Genomic DNA, 22,617 nt, shown 5'->3' on the forward strand with positions numbered 1-22,617 from the left:
TTTATTTATAGAGCGAGCATACAGCGGCAAGCATGGTCACGCGCTTGCGTGCACATTTTCTCCACATCTTCATTCGACATACCACTCGCGTCGATGCGCAGCACATAAGACGAAAGACACGCACACAAACATGTAATAATATATATATATCAGAATATGTGTAGACACCATCTCTACACAAATATTATACAACATTGACAATATACAGATACATATTTGGTGCACTCCATAGAAACCAGAAGAATAATCCCTTTTCGCGACAGAGAATTCTATTGTTTTATCACATTTTAAATTTTGTGGCGATTTTTGCTTGCGACATTTGTTCAACAAAACTATATTTGGATCAATTTCATATTATAAAAGTTAGAAAAATGTATGAAAGATAATTTAGCGGTAACTTCATATTGACAATACTGTCAATACTGTCATTTTTTTTTTTTATTTCATATCAATAGATGAAAATTCAATCGAATCTGTAGCTAAGTATCTATAATGAAAATTAATTATTCAATAAACTGCTAAATCTATATCGTCTTTTATAAAAATGTTCAAAGAGAGAAAAGATGGGAAAAACAGGTGTCTACGTTCATCATTTCTCGTTCCGCATTGCCATTCGATGCCATTTCGGTTTAATGAATTGTTTGGAAAATTCAAGGAAAAAAAATCTCCTTAATAATCAGATGTTCAGCTTGCTCTCAGATAGTCCGAAGTATGAATTTTCAATCTAGCTGTGCTACGCTCTGCTTTGATTTAAGAGCATACTAATAAAAGAAAACACTTGATGCGTAGTCGCTATGTATATAATACATGTTTTATATAGATACGCAATAAATATATGTTTGCAATGCAGTTATTAATGTAAATGCTAGTACTATATTCTTCTTTTCTCAAATTACGCGTTTCCTACATCGAATCTAAATTCTCAAACGAATTAACACTCAAATATTCTTCGGATCAATGTTCGATTACTGGTTATCAACTGTAATCTTTCTTACCATGACTCGTGATAAAATTGGCGAGATAGAGATCCAGTTCCCGGACGGAAACATTGATGTGATAAGGATTGACGCAGAGTCCCGGCTGTGCACATTCCACAGTTTTCTCCAGCCGTTCTCCATCTGTCGATTCCAATGGAATTGCTTTGAAAAGGATCACCATGACTAGATCCAATCTCCATACCTATTGCAGAATATCAAATATTCTTTATGATCATAGTTCACTGTTAAATAGCAATGTTTTTTATTCATTCCATTTAATAAAATATGGATTATTTGAATAACGAAAGGATCAAATAGATAGGTCCTAATTTAATGAAGGATCTATGAAAGTATATATAATTTGATCGAGCTTGATTAACCTTATCCGCTTGACGAAGACAATCAATTCGACGCATTTTGCCCTTTTGATCAGGATTGCTCAGAACACACATCGCTGGTCTCTTTCCTGTAATACTCAACACAAAATCCTCTCGATATTCTTGCGTGATATCTTTCCGTAACTTTCCCAAAAGCCGCGAGGCCCATTTCTGTTTTACTTCCAACTTCTCGTTCTGCAGAAAGAAAAAGAACGCCATAAATTGTAAATATGATTGGTGTGTCAATCATATTATTATCAATCGTCATTAAAAATGTATTATACTTATTATACTTTTTATTTATAATGGAAAAATCATAGATTATTCTAAATTAAACAGTTAAAAATAATACAAAAAATTTTATGACGGTTTAAAAATCTAAATTGAAAATTATTTAAATATCTTTATAGTAGAAATATGCTTTACTAAAGATATAATTAAAAAATAATGACAAAAATCTCAATTTTTTCCTATAAGTACTTTAAGTACTCAAGACGATTTATATAAAGTTTCATTGCGATGCAAAGATTAGTTGTTTTGTAAATAAAAATTAAATTCTTTATTAAAAGTACAAAACGAATGATATAAATAAAATTGAATTTTTATTTATGGAACAACACTGACCTTCGCATTGCAATAAAACTTTATACAAATTATGTTGAATACTTAAAATATTTAAATAAATAAATTAAGATTTTGTCATTATTTCTTAATTATATTTCTATTAGAGCATACTTTTACTTATTTATTGAAATAATTGTTTTTATTCAATCTTAAATCTTTTTGTGTTACTTTTAAATATGATTTAGAATAATGTGTAAGTTTTTCATAATTTTTTCATTGTAAATCTAAAAAGAATTATGCAATATATATAATTAGAGTAACAGCATATACATTCTTAAGCGGTCATTTCTTAACATAACCTAACCTGTAATTAACAATAATCATACGTTACTTTTCCGTAAAGTATTTGCATGTATACTCAATAGATAGTTGAAGAGCAATTTTGTTGATAATTGAAACATTGAAATCACATAAAATAAATAGAAACATTCGTCATTCGTTCTGCTTAATTTTTTAAGAGCAAGAAATTTCTTATCTTTTGTGTAGCGCGTAGAAAAGAGAGAGGGGGAGGAGGGGAGAGGGTAGATTTGAAAGTATCTCAGTGACATTCGATCTGAAAATTTTGTTAAGTTTGTAAAGTTCGTATACCTCAGGCGAGACAATCTCAAAGAATGACGTCTTACGATTCTGCGATATGCAACGCACGCGTACGACCCCGTCACACTCGGAATAGCAAATACACGTATGCATAAGAACTCTGAGAAATGCATTGAAAGTGCGTGGAATGCATCGAAGTACTGCGTGCGCGATCTATCTCGCCTAGCCCGTTTTACCATGCGTGTACACCATACACACGTATCTACATACTCTTCGTACAAACAGGAGGCGCAAGATCTTTAGTCCAACGTGCTCCAACTAAAGGACCATTGCACGTGAAAAAATTTTAATCGTAAGATCATAAGCAAATTGACCAATCAGAATCAATTATTCTCCTTACGAAAAATCTCTAAAAATAATCGATCGTAGTTGGTCAATTCGCTTACGATCTTACGATTACCATTAAAAATGTTTTCACGTGCAATGGCCTCAACGATGGCCGCGCGATTCCTTCCTTTCAAAATTTCCCAACAATTTCATAGCATGAAGATTCGAATCGCTTGTTCGAAAAAACAAAAATTTTTCAAACCAGAGAATCAATATCTTTCAAATCTTTCCACGAGGATTTTTCTTTCAGATGGTAAAAACATTGAAAATTTCCAAAAATAAAATCATTACCTATGTTCGCATTTTCCAGTTTGAAAAAATTTAAAAACGATGATCTTTCCGATGAACCAAAATCTGGAATACCTGGCTATGAAATTATCCTCATTTTTTTTTACAAGAAGGTAATTGAAAATTTGCCAGAAAGATGAAAAAAAGATGATCAATAATGATGGAGATTATTTTGTAAATTAATCCATACTAAATGTTGAATGAAATAAAATTTTGCGTATCAAAAGGCGACATTGCTCATGGGGGTACCCTCCCCCCTCTTGACGCGAGCATTAAAATTTATAGCAAGTGGCAACTTGGCAAGTGTACAATTAATAAAGATAATAGGCGATAAAACGGCGATTATTCGCCATTCACCTCGTAATGGTGATCCCATCAGTCGCGGAGTAGTTAGGAAGAATAAAGTTGAAAGTAGTTGACATCTGTGAAACTGTCACGCATCGACGTTCCGACATTTCCGCGGATAAAATGTCAGGCACGTTCTTGCAAGCACGCGGCCTCATGCGCACTCGCGAATAAAGCGGATAAGAGGTGCATTCGCGCGATTCGCTCCTCGCTAGAGAAAGCGCCGCGCGCTTACGGTGCATACTCCTGCGTGCATACTCGATATCAGGTATGCCAAATGCGAAGAAGAGCCGCGTTCACGGAAATTGTACCGAGAGCGTATAACACCGTGACATGCGTACATGTGCTATCCCTGCGCGCATGAAGGCGCGCGACGCGAAGTCTTTCTCGCGCGGCTCCCTGCCCGCGCCACACCATTTTCACACGATTGCTCTTATATTCCACTTATTTCTTCATTTATCGTCACCTTCTTCTCTTAACTTAAGTATTAGTATACACATACCACACACACACCACACACACACACACACACACACACACACACACACACAGAGAAAAAATGCTGTTGAATCGACAGCATAGTCTAATTAAACTAAAAATAATTACAAATACTCCTATCAACAACAATATACTTTATTAAATTAAACCATCAAATAATATCTCAACTAAAATTCACACCGCTCCATTAACAACCATAATAAAAACATACTATAATCCACTCAATTCTCCCAATAAAACTATAAAAAATAACAAACAACCTAAATAATTCATTTTATATTATAATTTTGTTAATTCAATGACATTATTAATGAAATGAAGATCTTGATTATTAAAACAAGAGCATGATATACTGTTTCATTAATAATGATCATAATCATTGAATTAACAAATATTTCCTAATTAAACTGCTGTTGATTTAATAGCATTTTTTTCTCAATGTATGTGTGTGTGTGTGTGTGTGTGTGTGTGTGTGTGTGTGTGTGTGTGTGTGTGTGTGTGTGTGTGTGTGTGTGTGTGTGTGTGTATTAAAGAAATATCCAAAATTATTTTCATGATAATGTATGAAAAACATTTTATTATTATTATAAGTTGAATGTATTTGTACAAAATACATAGAGAGAAGGATGAAATCTATCAGTATGCCATATTTATGTAAATCAACATGAAATAAAACATCGCATTCGAGGACGCAGACAATATCAGTTCAAGCTGAATAGTCGTTCAGTGATAAGAATAGGTTGGAATAGAAGGAAGAAAATTCCAAGTGGAATAGAATCTGGAAATATATTTATTAATTTGGCAAACTTCCAAACCATATCTGTCGACCCTTTACGTTACTATGTTATGAACAAAGCGAACAAAGCAACCCTGTAATTTCTTTATAGGCAATATTTCTCCATAAAATGCTGTAAAAATCACTACATCTCGAGCATCAACGATAAGAATGTCGCCTTTTCTGCCTTTTCTGCTCGAAATATGAACCACCAAAAACGTGAAAAATTGAAATCATCAACTCTATTGTCAGTTCTGTGCTTTCATGCCTTTTCACTTTAGAAGCAACACTTGTTTTACGTCACCGCCTTGTGTTTCTTAGAGAGTTTTACTTCGGTAAGCACAGATAATTCACAGTTTAGAGTTTTCGTTTAAACGGCCGTTAGTTATATCGAATATTCGAATTTCGAAATCCGCTAAAAAGTTCTTTTAGCGTTTTTACTCACAATCGTATTTGTTTTGGCGACGTTCACATAGACGTAACATAGACTCGATACATAGTTTCTCCTGTAACTTTTTAGATCCTCGTAAATCACAGTTTCTGCACAAGAAAGCATCATTTCGTTCAGATTCAAATATTAAGTTCAAATGTACCTCAACAATGCATAAAAATTAACTCTGTGACACTATAATATAAGACTATTTAATTGACTGTATCTGCTAATTAAAGGACAAAATATATGTTACAAGGGAATATGCAGCTGAAAATGCAGATTAAAAAATTCTTTTTTAATTTTTTGTAAAATGATCACATCTTTCTATATATTTTTTAAATTAGTTATTAATTAAAATAATTTTTAAATATTTCTCTCCAAACGTTTTAAAATAGAGACGAACATGTAAATCTAATCAGCATCAAAATAATTATTTGACACTATTTGAAATGTTCTACTGTAAAATCATATTTTTTTTAACATTCGTGTTTTTCTCGAGAATTATTAGATTGATTCTTAAGAATGTTTTTAATTTCTTCTAATTAATGAATTATAACGTAATCGTTCGGTTTTAGAAAATCATAATTTTATTGAAAGTTACAAGCAATCAAAGCTGCAAAAAATTAATTTCTTTCAAATCTCAATTAAAAATCAGAAAAGATTTAGAAAAAAATATCGATTATAATGCCAAAAAGAATTTAAAAAATGACTTAAATATGCTGCTGAGAAAAAAAAACGTAAAGATAAATGTTTTTGCTCTTATAATTTTCGCAATCGCTATTTATTGAAACGGATAATCGGATGATAAGAGATAAATATGTTGAGATTTGTTCTCCAAAGTCGTAATATTAAAATTAAAAAGACTGCGATTACGACAAGTACGGGATCTGTTTTGTTTGGTTTGGAATATCATCTCAGACGCAATCAATTCCCGGTTATTATTCCCGATTTGAATGAAAGAACAACTAGGAAGGCACTAAAAGGCATCTATCAAAGCAAAAATTCTCCGTTATACCACTGTAGTTTCCGAGTAACGGAAACAAAAAAAGTGACAATACGAGCGACGAGCGGCGGAAAGGATAGCGCGCTGCTAGTTTGCATAAATTTAGGAAATACAGGGTAGAAAATCGATATCTGCATAGAGATTATAGATGGTGGTTGGTAGGCGCCGCGTAGCCGCAGCCTCCGTCGCGACGGTGTACGCGCTACATGTCTACGTCCTCCAACACCATTTTCGACCGCCCCAAACCGACCGGCCATCCTTCCCACTCCCGACTCATCCCCATTGCCGAAAAGTTGGTGTGCATTCGCATAGCGGATATTCCGCGTAGGTGTTGGTGCTTCCTCCCCCTTTCTCTCTCTCTCTCTCTCTCTCTCTCTCTACCTCTCTCCCCCTCCTCCTCACCTCCTCTCTTTCTCTCATTCTAAATCTTCCCGAGCGTCCCGAGCTCTTCTCGCACGGACTCTCTCCGATCCACAACGACCCTTTCAACCCTCCGTCGAGTTGCACATACTCCTCTCTCGTATACGTACACTCTTCCTTCCTCCTGCGAGCGACGCGCCGAGAGGCGCCGAGCTGTACCGCACCACGCCGCACCACACCGCACCGCACCGCACCGCACCGCACCGTACTCTCTTCCCGCTTTAGTTTATCCCCATCTATCCATCCGTCCATTGCTCACATTCTCTTTCTTTTGCTCCGATTTCCTACCTCCTTTGCTCATGTTGTACTCGCTCGTCTCGGTTTCTCGCAGCGCCCTACACCCGAATTGAAGTAGTCGATATCGTACTGCGGTCTGTCTCGAAATTAAGAGAAAACGACAGACTCGCGTCGCGAGTAGTCTGACTCGTATCTCTCTGCTTCTCCATTCACATCCCTTTATTCCCGAATGCCTTTCTCTAACGTATATTAATGCGAGTGCAGAGTAACGGGTTTCACCCCGGAAACGCATACCTTACGATTGACAAGTTGCAACGGGACCAAATAGAAATGGAATTATACGTGATGAAGATATAGAGAAGAGAGAATAATTTTGCTAGCAAATCTAAAAAGCCAGAGCCGAAAATAATTTTTTTAGGTCTTCAAAATTGTTATATACAACTATTCAAATAGGTTACTAGAAGATTAAAAATTTATTGTCATCATTTAAGCGCCCTTAATAATAATAATTTAATAATTTTAATAGTCCAACAAAATTATCTTCGGATCTGATTAAATTTTTAAATTTGCCGATAAAATTGTTTTCTTGTGTATATTTCGAAAATATATTTTATTAAAACAATCAAGTTAGTTGAGTCAATAGCTATACAAGCTTATCATATCTTTCGATGATGCCTTTCCTATTCTTCAATTAGACGAAACTGTTTCGCAACGCTTAAAATCCTGCTCGATTCATTCAAGGTTCAAAGAATACCTATCTTCCCATTTTCACTAAATATTTTAATTAAATTAAACAAATAATTGCTTCTATTTAAACCACTTTTTCATCTTATGAAGTAAGCTATCTTAAACAATCATCTATCAATCGTCTATCATATCTTTAATTAATCATTTTTAAAGGGAGTTTCAAAAAGAAAAAACAAAACAAAATTATGTAATTTAATTTCGTACCGTCCTAGAAACATCGCATTGTGCCAATATTCATACGTAGAAAATACTTTAGCATTGTAATTGATACGTTGGCCAATAACCTTTTACTTTCACGTTCACAAACCAGCAGATTACCATACCTAAAAACCATTACAAAGTGAATTTAAACGAGATTTTGAAATTTAAATTAACAGATGTGATTTCACAAAATCACATGCGACATTTGTCATCGAAGGAAGAAAGCTTTATGTCCATTTTACTTACATCAATGAATTTGCGTGAGGCTTATTCTTTAGATTCATCTAGAAATGGGATGAAATGGGATGAAAATGGAAAAAGAAGGAACGCCTATGCGCCACTAGTTAATGCCGACCTCTCTTCCGCTAAATACCGCAACATCGCGAAATTAAAATATTGATCGAACGCTGTCGCGAGGGAGGATGAGAATTACGGTGGAGAGAAGCAACGGGCCGATAGCATTAGCAACGATAGCACCTCCGACCGTACTATCGCCGTACAAAACACGACGAATAGACAAAAAATTTAACCAACATTCGCATATTAAGTTTTTATAATCGTTCAATTTATAATGTGCAGGCTAGTACAAAGAATTTTCACCTCAAATCATTGTTAATAAGCGATTTATTAACTTCATTTAGAAGTTAGTCTTTAAATATCGATAAAAAGCTACTTAAAAAAAACTACTAAAAGTTAAAGAAAGATCTGCTTGATCAATTTCAAATGATTTTTTACCTGGAGTTCCTCCTTACACTGACGTTCCTCTTCTAAGCTCATCCGCTTTTCGTGTTTCTTATAGTATCGCCTTTTGGCAGCTTGTAGGTTGAACCATGTGTACGAGAAAGACTTTACAAATGGTAGAAGAGCCTCGATAAATGGATGGAACTCATCCTGCAATTACACAATATTTGTTTCTTTTATAAGATTATCTATATTCATATTGTTATTAAGCTTGACAACATTTTGCAATTTAAGGATTTGCTTTCAAATATATGTGCAACTCTAAACTATCGTGATGTGTAAAAAATCATATTTTGTCAATTACAGATATTGATAAATAAAATTCATATAAAAAATAAATATATATTAAAAATTACTTTTTCAAAAATGTTCAAAAAGGCGCTTAAATATACGTGCCAAAAAAATTGTTTTATAAAACAATATCATTTTAATTAAAATAAAAATTATAATAGTGATAATATCTGTCGCAAAAGCTACTTTACAAAATGTTTTTTAAATTGTTTGTACAAAAGTGTGATATCAAAAATTATGCCAATCACGAATAAAAAATATATCATGGAAAAATCTGTGTAAAAATAATATAATAATTATTACTTATTAAATTATCATTCTTTATAATTTTATTTCACAAATATCTAATCTTAAAGACGGTTTCAATATTTATTATATTATATAATTATATTATTCTGCTTAAATGTCCATTATAAATTTTAAATTATATAAAGAGACCTTTAGATTAAACCAATATAAAAAAATTCGTGCTTACAATTCACATTAAGATTATTTTGATCAACTATCAAATATAGTTTATTGGATTAAAATACTGAATGTATTTCAATATTTTTCTTATTTGTATTCTTTTATATTTTATTATATTTTTAAGTTTATTATTTATTAAATTTATTCTTTTATAAATGTAATTAAAACATTTCAAAGATCTATAAGATCTTTGAAAATACTATAAGTTTAATTTTTTAAACTGTTACTTATAAAATTAGAACTAACCTCGTTGTTCAAGAATATTTTATACAAGCAACTATCAACTATCATATTAAAAAGAAAAAAAATTTTATAGATCATGGATATTAAAGAAAAAAATTCACGTAAGAGTAAATAAAGTAAACTACACAAATAATATTCCAAATTACTAAACTTCAAGCACTTTTAATTATTCTACGAATTGAAATATCTTATTGTTAATAGAATAGTCAAATATCCCTGTTCTTATGTTCATATATATAAAACAACAAGTAATAGTAAACAAAATATGTAAGATTTATTGTGCTTATTGATAAATATCATTCGTGACAAAGCTTCATAAAGTTAATATAATAAAAGTTCTTAACAGAAATTTTGACTAAAAAAATTATTACGTTTAATCAGTATCTTTTGAAGAATAATTTAATTTATATTTGCTTCATTAAAAAGAAAGATATAATCGTATAATCATATAAGAATGAAAGAAAATAAGAAAACAATAGGTAGCAATGAGATAATACAAAATATCAAATGTTAATCAAAATCAAGACTAGTACAAAATAGCTATATTAACTGTTCAGTATGATTTTACTTTAATATAACTTTATTATAAATTTTAAAAATTGTAAATTTATAATAATTTATAATAATTTAATATATATTTTTAACGTAAAAATAATTTTTTCTCTTTATTTTATTTTTTTCATTTAATTATTTCTTCGCAAACTTTTATTTATCTTTTCCTTACGAATGGTATTTTATTTTTTATTTGCTAATACAAGATGGTTTCGATTATTTATATATGTTAAATAAAACTCTTTTGCCAATCACTCAGTATTGAACATATTGAAATATTTGATATTCAGATTAGATTTTTAATAGTGGATATAATATGATAATAATATCATTTGATATCTTTCTCCTCCATTTTTCCCTCTCCCCTTCTTTCCTTTCTTTTTTTCCCTTTTCTTTCTCTAGCCATAGTAAATATTAAATTACACTCATCATGTGTGGGCACACACATACACGCACGCATACGCACACGCGACACGTGCATACGCGCGTGTGTGCGTATATATATATATATATATATGTATATATATATATACATATATATATATATACATATATATATATATATATACATATATATATATATACATATATATAATATATAATGTATATATATATATATATATATATATATATATATATATATATATATACATACATATATACATATTGAATGCTACAAATAAACTGCTAAAGAACATAAACGAACCATCGAGTATTCACAAACACTGCAGCTGCTGTAGCACACTATCGTCCGTCCGTCCTTCCTGTCAGCGTCCAGCTGTCAGAAACAGTGATCTTCGCGGTAATGAATGCGACGATCTCGATACTCCTCCACGCCGCAGTTGCGGATTGCTCGTGGCCTCATCTGTATCGATCAGATCTGTTCTCGAAAAGAAGCAATCGGCTTCTTTTGTGATCTTAAAAATGCTTACGAGCAGCTCGAGCGTACAAGAATCCTTTTGATCCTTGACCGTACTCCCCCGCGCACTTTTCTCCTTCCACACGTGTGTTTTCTAATTATTCGATAGATCTATTTATTTTATCCTCACTTTTGACAAAACAGTCTCACATTGTCAAAGAACCGCTGTCAATGATAAGAATCTTGCTCACGATATTGTCCGTCGTAACCACTGTCGTGCCTATATATTCTGCCCGTGCTGGCAATTGTACGATAATGCCGCTTAACTTTTATTAGCGCTATCATTTATATAGTATTGTTTTAATATTTAATTAAGCAAGCCATCATTCTCCTGAGACAATATTTCTAACGTCAAGAACAATGATATTTGTCTTTTTTTAGGGAAAATCCTAAAAACTCTTTACCTTATCGCATTTCACTTGTTGTATTCTTTTCGTTTAAAAGAGTCTTTTTCTAAATATGTAATATAAATTTTAATCATCAGAAACGCTGGCAATCTCATCGGATTCTTAAAACATTTGCGCGCGACGGAGTAAAAAGAGGAAAAGGAATCGAAGGAAAAGTATATATCTCTCTACATTCACTCTTTCTTTCAGCGTCAAAATGTCAAACGGGTGCTTGTCAGATACATATGGTTATCAGGCGAAAGAACGAAATGAGCAAATGGACATGTGTACGTATGAAATAATGAGAAACGAATGCACCTAGTAAATAAAATCGTCGTTCATGGACGTTTTAGGGGACGCGCCATTGTACGTTTTCACGCGCATCCATTCGTGTGTGTAACGCTGTTATTTTCGGAGGCTAACAAAAATCAGAAATGTTAAATGTTCACGTCATCGCGGCAAGAATAAAAAAAAAACACATTGCATGAAAAATACGCGAATACGAATTTTGAGATATTCAGGGGAGATACAAGCGAGAAAAGCCAAGAGAAACTATACCAACGCGTTCTCTCGTCTTCTTTTCTTTTCTCTTGTTTTATTATGTTTCTTTTTCTTTTTTTTTTTTTTTTCTTTACTATATGTTATTCTTCACGCGAAAAAATCCATGCCAAAAATCGACGAGCAGCCAAGCAGGAAGAAGCGCAAAGTGAATCACTCCCGGAAAACGATGGTCACACGGGAAACGTACCATTGTCAGGTACGAGCGATTCGCGAACTCAAATTAGAGTCCGTCACCTCCTCCTTCTTCCGCCACCACTGTCTCCTCCTCCTCCTTCTCCTCCGCCACCTTTTCCTACACCACCACCTCCTCCTTCTTCTTCTTCTTCTCTTTTTCCTCCTCCTTTTCCTCCTCCTTTTCCTCTTCTGTACTTATTCGCGCAATATTGCGTGGCGCGAACTCATTCGAAAAAATACACGAGTTACAACCGAAAAATTATCTGGACGTATGCTGGGACAGCACAATCTTTCCCGGTTATAGAAATTGTATAAATAAAAAATCTCTGCCTGATAAATGGTAAATAAACAGTGAAGTGACGGACCGACCACAAGAATCACTGTAGTAACGACGAGCTACAAAACTTGTACAGCGAATAATGCGTTATACGAACAAATAGATTCTACGAACGAACGCGCAACAAAGCTGTACCGATTTGAAAACGTGGAAAACGTAACGAACGATTAGTAAACTGGACATAAAATTAACAGCGTTCCTCCGCTCGTGCGAATTTGAGTAGAAACTAGTAGCACGAATCCGTGTTGGTCCGAGCATCTGGCTCTATATAAAGCACACGGTACAGTTTTCCCATATTTTTTCGACAAGTACGCCACACCGCGCCATTTCTGCGTTAAGACTCCAACCGGATGGAAGATTTGGAAAAAGCGCCATACCTTTGGCACGATAGCACATGATACAGAGAGATTGTAGCCGGTGAGAGATTTTTTTTTTTTTTTTCTGTCAGTGGGGAACACTTTGATCGAAACGAGTTGGGCACACGAGACTTAGGAGGAGGGCGCTCTTTCGGATCCCGAGAGGCTTTGGCGCGCCGAGATTTGTATGCGAACTACGTTTCGCTGTTGACGGAACGACGGATACAACGTTGGTCGTCGCGACGACACTGAGACGCCGGTCGTCGGAACGCCGCATATCGAGACGCGGACGGTACCGCGCACGGCGGCCAGGTACGGCACCCTAAACAGTTATTAATAGCCTCTGTCCTAGCTTACTAGATTTGCCCTCGAACCGACGCGATGCGATGCGACGCGACACGACGCGACGCGACGCAGCGCGACGCGACGCTACGTCAAGCGATTCCCACATCTCCTTTTTGTCAACCCTCCTGCCTGTTCCTCTCTATTTTAATGCCTCTTGTCAAACTTGGTCGATTAGTCAACTGGTCAAGTTTCACGATACGCTCTCCTGCTGCTATATTCGTGATTTTGCATAAAATCTTAAGTTTGTAGTAAAAAGACGCGCGAATCGACCAAAGCCTTGATTTGATTAATGCGCAGTACATGTAATTTTTGTCATGCGAGTTAATCGGCATTTGCAGAAAAAAATTGTAGTGGATAACACGAATAAATTCTACATGTGCATCTCGAAATGGAACAGATCAGTCAGGTAAATGACATATATATGACAAAACACCAAACACGCGCATTCAAAGCGCGCGTGCTGCGCGCCATTGCCACTAAATAAAAAAAAAAAAAAAACATTCACATTCGTCGTCATTTTCTACGTAGAACACGTTCATATTTAAAGATTTGCGATAAAATAGCAAACAAATTCAGTCGGCAGCGGAACGCATTATACAAAGTAAAATCGAGCAATTTCTCACATAAGCAGCGAACATAAACAAGATGTTTTAAAAATGTAAGCACCTGTCCAACGGAAGGAGCTTGCAGGTAAGTCGAGACATCCGGTTCCACCATGCAGCTTCTCAAAGTGTCTGGGATGAACATGAGTATTCTGAACGTTGTCTGAGAGCCAGGCTGGAGCCGGTTCGATTCCGTCGTCGCTATGATATCGTTTGATATCGCTCGGCGCCGCTGGACGCCGCTGGACGCCGCTCGACACCGCGCTCCCAAGTCCAATCGACTTGGTCTGGTTACTATGCAAGAGAGGAGCGAGCTTAGTTCAGGTAACGAGCGTGAACTTGAAATTCTTCGTAATCGAAGCGTCGACCGAGTAATGGGGAGTGCGCGTCAAGCACCCTTCCGTACGATCGTTCTCGCGAATTCCTCGAGATCAAGCACGTGGATTGAAGAAAATTTCTTTCTTCGTTAACTTCCGTGGTCGAACAAATGCCAGATGATACAACAATGATTTTAATGATGCGGTCGCGTCGAGTTCTTAAACTGCGCGAGGACCTCCGGTCGCTCTGTCCGTCCTTGGCGATTCGGTCGCTACTTCTTACTCCCGCGTTCTCGAGAGACGTTCTTGCAGAACTGTCGTTCCTGGCACCAATGGATCTGTTGGTGATGGTATTACGGATGCTGTTGACGTTACTGAACTGTCGTTTGTCGGACGGTGACGAGACGCCGCACCCAAGCACACGCATCCTATCTACCCGCAGCAGCCACGGTTGTGAACTTTTCGATTTCGGATCTTCTCTGTGTTTCTTTCTCGTACCGCCACAATTCGCGATTCTCCCCCATGCACGCAATGTCGCTCCTTTCTCGTACCTCTCTTTTACACACTCCCTCTCTTTCTTTCTCTCTCTCTCTCTCCCTCTCTCTTTCTCTCTCTCCCGCTTTTTCTTACGCTCTTTTTACCCCTTCTTATTCTCTATACTATTGTCTTTTTTCTTTTTAGAAATGCCTGTAAAAATGTTTCCTAGATTTTCATTCGGCACTCTGTCTTTCTCTTATTCATTCTTTCTTTCTCTTTCTCTTTCTTTCCGCCCTCTTTCCTCTTTCGCTCTTTTCTTAAACCTTCTATTTTATGTATTTCTTACTTTTTTTCTTGATTTTGCAGCTTTGATTTTTTAGTTTACTTTCTATTCTCTCTGTCTCTCTCTCTTTCTCTTTTTTTCTCTCTGTATTTTTGTCAATGATTCACATTTCTTCTCTTTTTGTCTCTCTCTCTCTCTCTCTTTGCTGCGTAATTTTGAGATTCTTTGTTGCCACTTCGACAAAGAATATGATAACACAGCACAACGGAAATAATAATGAAGGATGCTTCAGTTCCTTTTAGCTCTCCTGTGTCCGAAGACGCCGAGCCTCGGACTACATCGACTCCAAATCGCGAACGTTGCGTCGGCGTCGGCGTCGGCGTCGGCGTCGGCGTCGGCGTCGGCGTCGACGTCGGCGTCCGCGTCGGCGTCAACATCGGCGTCGGCGTAAAATGCAAGCAGCGTTGCGCAAACTCGATATCAGAGTGCAATCCACCATGAAATATAGAAAGATAATCTAAAAAAACAGGAAATAAAAACGTACAAATCGGAATAGATGACATATTGCATATAAATGCTGTGAAAACGGAACATAATAGAAGGATAAGAAAAACCAATATTAAAGCCAAATTTAAAATAGAGAGTTGATATTTAATAAAGAGAAATATTTAATTGTGATAAACGTAGAAAAGATATTCGAAAGAGAGAAGCAGAAATTTGGAAAAATAATAACAATTAAAAGGAGAAAAAAAAACAAGAAACATTAACGAATGAAAATATGAGAATTGATTTAAAAAAAAAAACAATAAATAACAATAAGGAACAACAATTCGAATTCGAATACATTGATTTCAGATAACATAAAATTCAAAATCCAGACATAAGATATCTTTAAAATGTCATGTAGACATTTTAGATGCCTTTCATAAAAATTAAATAAAATATAAATCAAGGCTCTAAAGTATAAATAAAGCAAAAAATTACAATAAAATTAAATAAAAATTAATACTAAATGCAAATATGTCAAAATTCATATATACTTAACAATAATATAAATGTAAACGTTTTAATCTTCTTTAATACAATCAAATATATTATTGCAAATAGGATTTAATAAACTATATTAAAAATTATAGATCATTATAGATCATATAGATCATAAAAAATCGATGGTTTGTCATTAAATAGTCAATGGTAAAACAATGTAAAATGCATTAAATAAGAAGAAATAATAAAAATTAAAAATCAAGAAATATCCAAAAAATAATGTAGAATTAAAAAAAATGAATAATAAAAAATAATGAAAAAATAGTCGAATAAATGGAAACTTAACATATAACTTAACATATCTAATATAAATCAGCACAACCACAATCAATATTTTCCTTAAATACGAACGATACCGATATGTTTTTTTTAAGTATGATAAGAATATCAAAAAACTTACCACAAATTGAACAATCTAAAATTAAAATGATATTGAGCAATGCTGTATGAGGAGCAGAAATCCAAATTCAATAAGAAAAACAAAAAGATATTTGTACTCGGCAGGAGTTACATTTTCGTCCAGGATTCTCTTATGCTTATATTTCAAACAAATAGCATTCTGTCACTTACTGGTATGTCAACAGATGCATCATATCCAACTGCAACATTCAACATTCACTAACAATCAGAGACAGGAAAGAGCCACTACTTCTAACAATAATATATACATATAATACATGAACAGCAACATTATAAGAATTGAGCTCCTCTTACAATTATTAAAAATTTCAAAGAAATAAATGAAAAAAATTTGAATAGTAATATTTGATTTTTTTTTATCTTATCTCAAACATACTATCAATTTTTCATGTGTATTTATTTCTTTTCCAAATTGTGTGTCCTTTTTTTATATTCTCTTCAAATAAATTATGTAAAAATTCAAATTCCTCTTTATTTATTCTAAAATACATATGAAATCTATTAGGATAGATTCGCATAATTCTTTAACTACACTCAAATATTCTACAAAATCTTTTCTTTTTCTATTTATTTCATATTGTTCTGTTATTTTTATTATAAATTAAAAATCCAAGAACCATCAAATTTTCAATATCTTCTTCCCAATCAGAAAAATTATTGCTCAAATCATACTCTATAATTATCATTAACTTATTACACTCTTCTTTATTAAAAATCACATATTCAAAATGACTATGCATGTGACAAAAGTATGTCTCCTAAGTGTGATATCATGCGTTATTACATCTAACATAATATCATGTGATATTATGTGAGCTCATGTCATGTGAATGTGTCTGTACCTTTATGAGCATTGTCAACATTTTTTTTTTGTTAGAAGTAAATAATATGATAAAAAAAATGTCATCCTGACATTGAAGACAACGTATATCATAATAAATCAGGCTGGTTATTAATATAATGTTTCATAGTTAAGACAACGTTATTAGGATAGTTTATTCTGATATCAAATAGGCAGATATTCACTTCATATATGGAGCTAACAGGGACACAGCAGAAGTACTCGGCGTTTCTATCGGGAGATCTTCCTTCGGAGGTAGTATCCTGCTAAAAGTACATTTTCTTCGACGCATCGTCGATTTAAAGAAACTGGATCTTTTTCACTTAGTACAATTAATCGAGGACAAAACAAACCCTTGTTCAAAACCTTTGACGTTAAAGAACAGGTATTTACACGCATCAGAGACAATTCAAAATTCAGCATGAGATATATTACATTAGACGAGTAAAATGTTTTTCGTAAAACTGTACAAAAAAATTTACGAGAAAATTATTTATATCCTTATTACGTACAGCGAGTACAAGAACTTCTATATGAAAATCTAATAACAATATCAGTTTTCGCGAAGCGTATGAACTGGAATTATTGGACTTTTTTGAACCAGGTTTTCTTCCGTTTATATTCAATATTCAATTAGAAATTACATGTAATTTTTGGAAACTAACCTTTCAACATTATTACAAGACGTGCTTTTAACAAATATAGCTTACACAATCAAGTTCCATCTCATTTTAATCGAACTGTTCGGCTGATTTTTCATGCTGACGCTTGATGCTCATTTTTAACGTTAAACTAGATCACGTGATCAAAATTAAACAGAATATGTGAAATCTGAATGGCCATTTTTGATCACGTGATCTAGTTTGACGTTAAAAATGAGCGTCAGCATGAAAAGTCAGCCTTAGGGCATCTAGCTACTCTAATTTATCGACAAATGGGAGATGTGATAATCATTGTGATTACCCAGCATTCGCGATAGGAGCGCGACGAATGTTGGATGCGTGATTTACAAATGACACCTCCAATTATTTTGTCGCAATGTAACTGCGAATATTCGTGATTCTAGATTAGTGACAGACGTTATTTTTTGATAACAGTCATTTTGTCATTATTATCGAGTTATAGCAGTTATTTAACTATTAACTGTTTAATAAAAAAGACAGTTATTCAGTTATTTTGGCCGAATGATATTTCGATATCATAGCCGTTATTGCGTTGACCACAAATGTGTTGATTAGCTGCAGAATTAAGTATTTCTAAAGCTTAAAAACTTATTTATCATGTACTTATCTATCATGTTCAACGCTTTGTCGAAAACAGATAAATAAGATATCAGCTTTTAGACTTTAAAGAGACTAATGTTATAGAGAAGTCTATAATTTATATACATCAAAAGAATTTAATATTTATGAAAAATGTATGTTTTCATTGTAATACATGTATAAATTTTATGTTTATATAATCTATACAAATGCAATATATGTATGAATAATGTCGAAAGTTGCTATCTCCCTATCGCCAGTTTGAACTGTGATATTAAAAGCAAGAAATTATACTAATTTTTTAAAAAAATGTAAAAATTATACAAGCATATAAGTTTAAAAATCACATAACACTTGTTTATTATGTAATACTATTCAATAAATTCTAACTATAACAAATTAGCAAAATTTACAATAACAACTTTGATTAAATACTTTTAATAATAATGAAATTAGTAATTATATAATATTTTTATTCATTTCTTTTGAAATGATATATATTACAATAGATAGATACATGTATATAAAAACTGAGATTATTTTACACATGTAGAACATGTGTGCGTATACATACATGGAAAACTGAAAATCATAGTCAGCGTAACTTTGATTGAACAAAATTGCTTTGTAGTCCCCAAAAATTCAATGTATTTTATTTGAACTTAAACATATCAATATTTGACTTAAGTAAACTAATTTCAATTGTACATATATACATTTATATACACTCGTGCATGCATGCATTATGTATGTGTACATGTATATGTATGTGTACATAAGTGTGAGATATTTCAAATCTGTCCTAATTTCTTTTTTTTTTAGAAATGGGAAACGATCGGAAGTTAGAAAAAGAATTATCAAAAGTAGAGTATACTTGAATCAAGTTTGAAATTTTAAATAGGACATAGACTAAGATATTGAATAAATTTTTGAATAACAAATATTTGTTTAAACTTTTTTGATTCCTTCCAGTTTACAAGAAAAGTAAAAAATGTCACAAATTATGAATCATTCATTTTTTTCAGATATAAAACATTATTGGAAGTTTAAATTAAAAAATGTTTAAATAAATTTTATATGATAGATAGTATTTGTACTTTCAAGAACAGATTAAAAACGGAATAAATTGTAGTACATTTTTAAATTTTAAATTGAAATATATATATATAGAGAGAGAGAGAGAGAGAGAGAGAGAGAGAGAGAAAGATTAGATTGGTATTAGATTGTTGGATAAGCTTATTGACAAGAAACGTCTTTAAATAAAAGTTTATTATTTCTTAATTTCTGATTAATAAAAGATAATTTAAGATTATTTTTTATGAGTACATTTTCTTAACAAAATAAAAATACTTTATTTAATCATAAGAGATAATAAAAAACTTAAAGATACGTCTTTTCAATAAACCTAATATCCAATATCTTATCTATCTCTAATTTGTTTCAATTTAAAATTTAAAAGTTTATTATAATCTATACTTCTAGGACAGGTTCTATTAGCATTCATAACGCTCGTAATCATTTATCTCTGTTTAATATTTGGTGAAGATGAAATAAATGTTATGAATGTCAAATGAAATGTACTTCTAGTCTATCCTTGAAAGTATACATATGTGTGCATGCATATAAGAATCGGTTACAATTTCTTTTAAAAAACTTTCATTTTTGCAAACATTAGATCACAAATTTGACATTCCATGCCAAATGATTATGAAAAAAATATTTATATCCATGTTTGTACTGCTTGCTTAAAACTACTTAGAGCTGTGTTTACAATATATTAACAAATAATCATTTTTTCATAATTTATTCAATATGAATTCTTAGTTTCAGATTTATACAAGTTTCATTATAAACAAATACCTGAAAAATATTCTTTACAAAAGTTTAAGTAATATTCTCATTTTTAATATTGCCTATATTGCATATAACAAGATTTCAATCAAGTCTCTAACAGTAATGATTTATATACCAATCCATTTAACATGAAATAATGTAAGTGGCATAAGGATACATTACTAGATACATTATAAAAATGTCTCCTAATGTTTTGTCCAAAAATTATTTTTAAAAGTTGTATAATAATCCCATTGGACAACATCGTTGTTGTATATCTCATGATTCTCCTAATTATTGATATATTGGTAATGGTCGATAATAAACACATTAAAACTGAAAAGAAAACCCAATAATGAAATGACATTTCATAAATAGATCCAATAGAAGATAACAGATACAGAATAGAGTAATCTAGATACTCACCCTTTTTAGAAATTCTTCTGCACATATGCGTGCTCTGGCATTAACTGATAATTTCATTTCACTGATTTCTCTATCAATTTCTTCCATAAAGTGAATAACAAAATCTACTATTTTATGTTTGTACATTTGTTCTACATGAATATTAGTAATTAAGAAACTGATATCATAACCCTGCAATAAATATTGTTATAAATTATAAAGGTTTAAAAGTTTACAAGTTTAATAACAGTAAATTTTTAACTATTTACCTCTATTGGTTTTCTTCTGAGTATCATAAAGTGTTCGGCTCTCATTGTCATAAATCTTGTAAAATTATGACAAAGAATTTTTTCTAAATCATCAGCTTGTTTGACAGCAATACTTATTCTCATACTGTTTATACTGGATTCAATCAATACTTTTTCCTTGTCATTTCTACTTATCAAGATAGGTGTTAAAAGCAGTTCTTTGCTCGCTCTTACTTCTACTTCAGGTTTGTTATGTTTTTCAACAATTTGAGAAGAAAAGTTTTCCAGACACATAGCAGCAGTAAGCGTACGCCTAACTGCTGTCAAATAGGGCTTTAGTGTTCCCGACTGTAAAATAAATAAACTAAACAATATAAGAGATATCAGATTTATTAGTAACTCACAATTAATCACTAAAAGTCAACATGCATAGCTGGATGACATTAGCTAGAAAAATTCAAGATATTTTGGCCTAAAATTATTAGTCTAAACAAATTGCTATTAGAATCCACAGTATTCTGGTATACTTGCAGCAATAGTTAAAAGCATAGTTAAAAAAACACTACTTTCAGAAACATCACTTAAGTGTTTCATATATTATTTTCTTCTTATTTAATATACTTATTAATATTTGATGAACAAGAATAACTATACATGGGAACACTTGAATAATGTTTCTTGAATGTTTCATAGCCTTGTATTTCTTACATCAATCAGTTTGAAATGGCTGAATAATGTGACTTACCATACTTGCGAAAGATAATTCACAAATTTCGATTCAACATTCGCATTCACGTTGGATACTCGGCTATTACAAAGTTGTCAAAATTTGCTTTGTACTTTTCTATTTTATTTGGCAAAGAGTAGTAGAAAGAAGATATGAAACAACACGATATATCATCCAGCAAACTCCAGTTCTCTAATTTGACTATTCCAGCGATTTCAGCTTACGAGTTGATGAATTCAATAAACCTGATCCCCTCTGGCTGAGTCAGATCCGGCGATTCCTTCAACTTAATTCGATATCTAATAATCGGGGCGTCAACAGGCGTCAACGACAAATATCTCGAACTTATTTTCAATCGTCGAAATTTTATTGTATTAAAAGGAAACAAATTTTTCGCGTTGTTTCGACCAATCACAATTCTGGAAGTGGATATGTACTAAAAATGCATTCGCATTTGACGCTTGCAACCATAATAAGCTGGATGCACAATGAAAAACGCAGGCAACAGATTTCGACCAATCAGAAGCTGTGCAGAATATCGGAGATATTTCTGATTGGTCGAAATCTGTTGCCTATTGGCTTTCAGTTTTCTCTCCAGTTTAATATTTTTTGATAGATATGTATAGTATAGTATGTGTATAGTATATGTATGTATAGTATGTGTGATATGTTAAACATAACATAAAAATATGAGTTAAAGATAAAATTATTTAATTAAGAAATAATTCTACTTCAGGGGGTTGATTGCGTATCTTGAAACAAAAGTGAGGAAATTTACTAGATTTAGACGTATGAGGGTGAGATTCTGATTATTCACTGTATGTGTTTCTTCCGCAAAAAATTAGATTTAGCATAACAATAATAACGTAAAATAACAGCATAAAATAACTAGGCAGAATCTGATGTTCAAGTTGTGAAACGATGTGATTGGTC

The 22,617-nt window shown here is 32.7% G+C and overlaps 2 protein-coding genes across 15 annotated transcripts in view; both read right to left on the bottom strand.

Annotated features, from left to right (window-relative positions):
- The window catches only part of NfI (Nuclear factor I), a 43,511-nt gene extending 25,497 nt beyond the window's left edge, over positions 1 to 18,014 (bottom strand). For 5 of the 13 annotated variants that reach the window (XM_089078271.1, XM_089078266.1, XM_089078267.1 and 2 more), the window contains exons 1-6: positions 17,875 to 18,014; positions 16,349 to 16,547; positions 13,889 to 15,418; positions 8,585 to 8,740; positions 1,358 to 1,549; positions 996 to 1,179 (exon numbers count right to left, since the gene is read on the bottom strand). In XM_089078271.1, the coding sequence (XP_088934397.1) occupies positions 996 to 1,179; positions 1,358 to 1,549; positions 8,585 to 8,740; positions 13,889 to 13,969 (613 nt within the window). In that variant the 5' untranslated portion in view covers positions 13,970 to 15,418; positions 16,349 to 16,547; positions 17,875 to 18,014. The other 8 variants (XM_089078270.1, XM_089078269.1, XM_089078268.1 and 5 more) reach the window with 8 other exon arrangements.
- Positions 18,015 to 20,259: 2,245 nt separating this feature from the next.
- Arpc4 (Actin-related protein 2/3 complex, subunit 4) lies at positions 20,260 to 22,110 on the bottom strand. Of its 2 annotated transcripts, none has more exons than XM_089078277.1 (4): positions 21,703 to 22,110; positions 20,979 to 21,321; positions 20,731 to 20,901; positions 20,260 to 20,640 (listed from the first exon to the last, which is right to left on the bottom strand). In XM_089078277.1, the coding sequence occupies exons 2-4, from the start codon at positions 21,249 to 21,251 to the stop codon at positions 20,635 to 20,637; spliced, it is 450 nt and encodes a 149-aa protein (XP_088934403.1). In that variant the 5' UTR covers positions 21,252 to 21,321; positions 21,703 to 22,110; the 3' UTR covers positions 20,260 to 20,634. The 2 variants fall into 2 exon arrangements, with proteins under 2 accessions (XP_088934403.1, XP_011632493.1); XM_011634191.3 differs by having other exon boundaries at positions 20,979 to 21,305; positions 21,703 to 22,108.
- Positions 22,111 to 22,617: the final 507 nt, after the last annotated feature.

This window comes from Pogonomyrmex barbatus, unplaced genomic scaffold (genome assembly GCF_055798465.1).
Source record: "Pogonomyrmex barbatus isolate J1 unplaced genomic scaffold, ASM5579846v1 scaffold21, whole genome shotgun sequence".
Classification (NCBI taxonomy): domain Eukaryota; kingdom Metazoa; phylum Arthropoda; class Insecta; order Hymenoptera; family Formicidae; genus Pogonomyrmex; species Pogonomyrmex barbatus.